Raw genomic sequence first — 7081 nt, forward strand, 5'->3', positions numbered from 1 at the left:
AAGAAATAAAACGGAAGTTCCCTTTTTAAACTTCTTTCATCCCAGCGTCATTTTCTCCGGCAATTTCCCTTAGGCCTTATTCAGACTCCACTGTGCTTATTTGTACTGAGGGCTGTATTAGCGTACCTAATAAGTTTTAAGACCATAAGGCGTATCAACTTGTTGAGTAATTTGTCCACAGCAACTGTGGGCTGTAGCCTGCAAGTGTATTCTCTTTTTTCCTTTTTAGCAGTAAACCCCAGTGGCTCAAGAGGACATCCCACATAGAGGTCCTGTCCCCAGGCTACTCAGGCCAGTAAACAACACCTAAAAAGAACACAACCTCTTTATTTTTTTTTCAGATACAAACATTTAGTTTGGATGATGAGAATGAGCTATCGCTATCATTTATTCCAATGAATTCCGATGTAGGACGAGGCTAAACAGATCTAGACCATTTTGGTCTATTATTAATATTTATCTTACCAAATCTACAGCCTGGTACTTCTGGAGTAGGCCTGCCCCAATAACGCTAGATGTGATAACCGCTGAAGATGGCAAATATGGACAATTCAACGTATATTCAGTCTAGTATGCTGTCGCTGTCTCCATATGCTTTCTAAAATTCCGTGTTTGGTCAGAGCTGGTCAGAGCTGGGTCAGCACCACGGTGCTGGCCCATCATCTTCGCTCCACCTCTCCTCTGATTCTGCTTTGCTGCTTTCGAGGTAGAACAGGTTCAGATGGTCTGGGAGCCTGTGGAGCTGGCAGCTTGCTGGGCTAACCAGTACTTATATCTTTTGGTCTTGGGCCTCTCAAAGTTCACCACAGACATAGGTACCCTCACAGTGTCAAGCCCATTTACCTGTACACAAAACAACAGGAATCTTCAGATCAGCGGGCAGATACAAACTAACACCATCCAATCCCAGCTTTCTACCCAGTGAGAAAAAGGAGACAGGATGTGAAACACTCACCGTCACCTCACACCAGTACTCGCCCCTCTGTGTGATAGGCTCTTCTGGTAACTTTAATGCATGTGGGGCAACCACAACACCAAGCTGCAAAAAAAATCAATCACAGCCAAAGGGAACTCTGTTTACATGGTTGCCACTCCAGGCAACCTCTAGATTTTCCTGTACATGGGTGAATAAAACGGGGCGTTTACCCTGGCTGATCCCATGGAAAGGCACAAACCTCCATAAATAGTGGCAGAATAACTCAGTCCTAATTTCTCAGAAAGGGAGGTGGATTCACAAAGAGAAACAGGGCTTGAGATCAAACTCACTTCACCCACAAAAGTAAAAATTCTCCAGTGAGTCACATTTCCCCAGGTTTTCCCTAGCTAGAGAAAATAAATGATCCCACCATCTTCTCCTATCAGTCTTCAGAATCTATGTGACCATCCTTAGTTATTTCCCTCCCACACCCCTGCAAACCAATCAAGAATGCTTTCCCTAAGTTGGACAGCCGCATGTAAATCAGCGAAGTTAGAACACTTCCTCACACCATACACAAAAATAAACTCAAAATGGCTTAAAGACTTAAAATGTAAGACAGGACAACATAAAACTCCTAGAAGAGAACGTAGGCAAAACATCCTGACATAAATCGTACCAGTGTTTTCCTAGGTCAGTACCCCAAGGCAATAGAAATAAAAGCAAAAGTAAACAATTGAGACCGTTTACAAGCTTTTGCACAGCAAAGGAAACCATAAACAAAACGAAAAGACAACCTATGGACTGGGAGAAAATACTTGCAAATGAAGCTACTGACAAGGGCTTAATTTCCAAAATATACTATCAGCTCAAACAACTCAACAAAAAAACAACCTAATCAGAAAAATGGGCAGAAGACCTAAACATTTCTTCAAAAGAGACATACTAATGGCTGACAGGCACATGAAAAGATGCTCATCATCGCTAATTATTAGAGAAACGCAAATCAAAAGTACAATGAACTACCACCTCACACTGGTCAGAATGGCCATCATTAAAAAGTCTACAGGTAACAAATGCTGGAGAGGGTGTGGAGAAAAAGGAACCTTTCTACACTGTTGGTGGGAATGTAAATTGGTACAGCCACTATGGAAAACAGTATGGAGGTTCCTTAAAAAACTAAAAATAGAGCTACCGTATGATCCAGCAATCCCACTCCTGGGCACGTATCTGGACAAAACTATAATTCAAAAAGATACATGCACCTCTCTGTTCACGGCAGATCTATTCACAACAGCCTAGACATCGAAACAACCTAAATGTCCATCAACAGATGAATGGAAAAAGAAGATGTGGTACGTATATACAATGGAATACTTACTCAGCCATAAAAAAGAATGAAATAATGCCATTTGCAACAACACAGATGGACCTAGAGATTATCATACTAAGTGAACTGAGACAAATGCCAGGGCTTCCCTGGTGGCGCAGTGGTTCAGAGTCCACTTGCCGATGGGGGAGGACGTGGGTTCATGCCCTGGTCTGAGAGGATCCCACATGCCACGGAGCGGCTGGGCCCGTGAGCCATGGCCACTAAGCCTGCGCATCCAGAGGCTGTGCTCCGCAATGGGAGAGGCCACAGCAGTGAGAGGCCTGCGTACCACAAAAAAAATAAAAAAAGACAAATGCCATATGATATCACTTATATGTGGAATCTAAAATATGACATAAATGATGTATGAAACAGAACTTCCCTGGTGGCACAGTGGTTAAGAACCCACCTGCCAATGCAGGGGACATGGGTTCGAGCCCTGGTGCGGGAAGATCCCACATGCCACGGAGCAACTAAGTCCATGCGCCACAACTACTGAGCCTGCACTCTAGAGCCCATAAGCCACAGCTGAGCCTGTGTGCCACAACTACTGAAGCCTGCGTGCCTAGAGCCCGTGCTCCACAACAAGAGAAGCCACCGCAATCAGAAGCCTGTGTACCGCAACTAGAGAAAGCCTACGTGCAGCAACGAAGACCCAACGCAGCCAAAAATAAATAAATAAATAAATAAATTTATATTAGAAAAAAGATCTATGAAACAGAAACAGACTCACAAACATAGAGGACAGGCTTGTGGTTGCCAAGGGGCAGGTTGCATTGATTTACATGAGGCTGTCCAACTTAGGGAAAGCGTTCTTGATTGGTTTACACGGGTGTGGGAGCGAAATGACTTGTGGTTGCCAGGTGGGGGAGGGATGGATTGGGAGTTTGGGATTAGCAGATGCAAACTATTATGTATAGAATGGATAAAAAACGAAGTCCTACTGTACAGCACAGGGAACTATATTCAATATCCTGTAAAAAACCATAATAAAAAAATATGAAAAAGGATGTATATATATGTATAACTGAATCACTTTGCTGTACAGCAGAAAATTAACACAACATTGTAAATCAACTATACTTCAATTAAAAAAAAAAAATGCTTTCCATAACTCCAGCTGGATGATCATACCCTTTCCCAACAGAGGGATCAATCCTGGGGTAGCTTCTTCTTCCCAAGGGTAGTTTCCACCCTCAGGGGTACAGCAGTGTTTGGGAATACTCACATTTCTGAGGAAGTGGCGGGCAACTATTTCAGGGTTTAGCTCCCATTTGACATTGTTCTTCATCCCTACCTGCAGGTGACATCTTCTCAGAAATTTCACTGTCTGAGAGGAATTATACACAGAAGATAGGTTAGAGTTGTACTCAAAGGAGAGGAAACATGTTAGCAAGAGGCCAAGAGGCACACAGTCTGAGAGGCTATGCACAATTTCTGCCTCATAGCCAAGACAGGTGAGATGATGAATACGAAAGATAAAAATTCTCATTGTCTCAAGGCTGATATTATGGAAAGACGTTTTAGCGATGCTCTGAAAGGAAATGCTGCCTATACGTGGCTATTCCTAAGCAAGGAGAAACAGGCCATGTCAAAGTTAGGCTCATCAGGGACTTCCCTAGTGATCCAGTGGGTAAGACTCCGTGCTCCCAATGCAGGGGGCCCGGGTTCAATCCCTGGTCGGGGAACTAGATCCCACATGCACACTGCAACTAAGAAGTCTGCATGCTGCAACTAAGACCTGGCACAGCCGAAAGAAAGAAAATTTTTTTTTAAATTTTAAAACTTTTTAAACACCGCCCCCCAAACCAAGGTTAGGCTCACCAATGGGGGCTGCTGGTGTATCTCAGGATGGAATGATTTTCACAGACTGTTTTAACACAATATTCTGGCCCTTCAATCCCACCCCTACACCATAACAATTCCTCCCTGCTTACAGAACAAAGTATAAATTCATTAGCTGAGGATTAAAGATGTTTTGTAAATTATGCCCCAACCCTCTTTCCAGTCATATATTTCCTAATAGAAGTCCTCTGTTTTAGCTAGACTGGTCTACTTTCTATTTTAAAACATGCTTTAACTGAGATATCACCTCACACCTGTCAGAATGGCTATCATCAAAAAGAACACAAATAACAAATGTTGGAGAGGATGTGGAAGAAAGGGAACTCTCATACACTGTTGGTGGGAATGTAAGTTTGTGCAGCCACTGTGGAAAACAGTATAGCGATTTCTCAAAAAACTAAAAATATGACCTAGCAATTCCACTCCTGGGTATATGTCTGAAAAAACCAAAAACACTAATTTGAAAAGATACGTGCACCCCAATGTTCACAGCCGCATTATTTACAATTGCCAAGATATGGAAGCAACCTAAGTGTCCATCAACAGATGAACTGATAAAGGTGTAGTATATATGTGTATATACACACACACAAAAAAATATGTATGTGCATACACATACGCACACAATGGAATACTAAGCCATAAAGAAGAACAAAATCTTGCCATCTGCAACAACAAGGATGGACTTGGAGGGCATTATGCTAAGTGAAATAAGTCAGAGAAAGACAAATATTGTATGATAACTTATATGTGGAAACTAAAAAATACAACAAACCAGTGAATATAACAAAAAAGAAACAGATGTACAGATATAGAGTGTAAGACAGGCTACAAGGATGTATTCTATGACATGGAGACTATAGCCAATATTTTATAATAACTGTAAATGAAGTGTAACCTTTAAAAGTTGCATAAACTTTTTTTTAAATTAAACAACAACAACAACGTGCCTTAACTATCTACTTTTTCTCCCTTAAGAATACCTTTCCCACCCTCCTGGTCTATCCAAAGCCTACTAATCCCATAAGGCCTAATTCAATCCCATCTGAAAAAAATCCTTTCCCAATCACCCTAATCCATTTTGGTCCATGTCACTCATAATTTACTGCCTTGAGTTTATCACTTTCTCATGTGTCTATTTTCTCTCCAACTTGTCTGTAAACAACCCCGAAGGCAAAGTCCTCATCTCACTTTTCCATGGGTCCCCTGGTACCCAGGTTGGGGCCTCCCTCAATAAACTAGAGCACTTCACCCAACAGGTCAGGATATCCTAGGATATCTCAATACCAGTTATGGTAACCACAACACTTCCCTTGCCCCTACCTTGTGCTTGAAATCAGGAGACTTCAAGGAAATCAAGAAGTCTTTCAGGAAGAGGTTGGTGACTTTGTAGGTGACCCATAAATAAAGATTTTCTATGTTTCTACTCACCGTCTCACCTTCCTTGGTCTGGATCTTCTCTAATTTTCCTTCCTGTCTCAGCTAGAAAAGAAAGTTACAGATGAAAGAAAAATGAGTTCGTGGTAACTAATAACAAACTCTTGCTATGCTTGGCATAGGCTGGGCTTCTGAATTCCTGTTCTAGCCCCTACTTCATCTGAAAATTAAGTAGGGGCTAGAAGAAGTTGCTAGAGGTAATCTTAAGGTTTTAATTCCTCCAAGTCCCTATGCCGTCTTCCGGGCTCACCAATTTCTCCTCTTCAAACAGCTTCCTGTTTTCAGGAGATGCATATACAGCCAGTCCTTGAGGAAGTAGTCGATTACGGCCTACAGATTTTTTCACTGAGACCAGGTCACCTCGGACTCCAAGTTCTGCCAACAGAGAACAGAGACACTGGATCAGAATTATCGAGCAGTCCCTAAAAAAGGAGATGATCAAAGGAAAAAAGACCTCTTATTCTCTCACAGTGCTTATTCTTCCTAGAAGAAATATTAGTATTCGCTAGGACAACACTTAAGAGATTTCTAATTCATTTCTTTAGGACCTGATTTAGAAACTTAATATTCCCTGTACAAAGTGAAGCACTGTCCCATCACAGGATTTCAGTACCTGTGGCACATACTGTCAGGTCTCTTTCTCCCCACACACTGTTAATGATGCTGCTGCATTCATGTTCTGATTTTCTATGTAGGAGCCCTACGTCACCATCACAGTACTTTTTATGGCTTCCTCTTCTCAAATATGAACTGGTCATTCCCCCAAATTAGTAAAAGGGCAGAAAAAAGCTGATGCCGAACAGGACCAGCCTGAGACAGGAAGCACCTCTGCCTGGGCCTTACCCTCCACCGACTGCGTGAGGATGAGCTCCAGGTTGTCTTTGGGCCGGTGTTTCGTGTCCTCCGCCAGCTTGTAGACGCGGTGCCGCCGGTGCAGGCGCGGCTTCCGGCCCTCTCCCGCTAGCGGCACCTTCCACCAGCGCTCCACAATGACCGTGCCCTGGCGGCCGGGGGAACGAGGGTGAGCGAGTCTCCACGGAGAAGCCTCCTCCTCTGGCCGCCGGCCCCTCAAGGAGAGCCCACCACCCGCAGGCCGGGGCCCCACCAGGTCTCAACGCGCCCCAGTCAAGGAGCCCCAGAACGCACACCCGGCCCTCACCCGACTGTGAGACAGGCTGAAGTCGCGCTCCGAGCCGGAGGTGCCCCCTTCAAGTCGCGGCCGGAGGAGCTCCCAAACCCCTCCTCGCACCAGCCGCTCAGTGCCCGCCCGCAGCAGAGACCTGCCTGTAGCCGCCGCCATGTTCTCGGGCGCGGATGGAGGCGTAGAAGGCCCCCGGCGCCGGCGGCAGGAAAGGCCCCCACCGGGTGCCCGCGGCGCGCCTGAGCCGGCGCTGCTCTGTCCGAGCTGAGCCCAGGGGAAGCCCGGGCCCGGATTGGGCTGCGACTAGGCTGCCTCGAGACCGGAGATCTGGGATGAATGCTCCACGATTCAGCATGCCTCTACTCCCTTC

At 44.7% G+C, this 7081-nt stretch overlaps 1 protein-coding gene across 1 annotated transcript; it reads right to left on the minus strand.

Annotated features, from left to right (window-relative positions):
- Positions 1–307: 307 nt before the first annotated feature.
- MRPL9 (mitochondrial ribosomal protein L9) lies at positions 308–7081 on the minus strand. The gene is made up of 7 exons (XM_027097613.1): positions 6851–7081; positions 6414–6570; positions 5821–5945; positions 5565–5615; positions 3517–3618; positions 956–1039; positions 308–843 (listed from the first exon to the last, which is right to left on the minus strand). The coding sequence occupies exons 1-7, from the start codon at positions 7064–7066 to the stop codon at positions 718–720; spliced, it is 861 nt and encodes a 286-aa protein (XP_026953414.1). The 5' UTR covers positions 7067–7081; the 3' UTR covers positions 308–717.

Source organism: Aethalodelphis obliquidens, unplaced genomic scaffold, assembly GCF_003676395.1.
Source record: "Aethalodelphis obliquidens isolate GAN/ISIS:26980383/991018 unplaced genomic scaffold, ASM367639v1 scaffold116, whole genome shotgun sequence".
NCBI lineage: Eukaryota > Metazoa > Chordata > Mammalia > Artiodactyla > Delphinidae > Aethalodelphis > Aethalodelphis obliquidens.

Coding starts and splice junctions, on each gene's coding strand:
- MRPL9 (XM_027097613.1), bottom strand. CDS start 7,066: ATGCTGAATCGTGGAGCATTCATCCCAGATCTCCGGTCTCGAGGCAGC. Junction 1,040..3,516: donor CCCGCCACTTCCTCAGAAAT/GTGAGTATTCCC, acceptor TTTTTTTTGCAG/CTTGGTGTTGTGGTTGCCCC. Junction 844..955: donor AGTACTGGTGTGAGGTGACG/GTGAGTGTTTCA, acceptor TTTTGTGTACAG/GTAAATGGGCTTGACACTGT.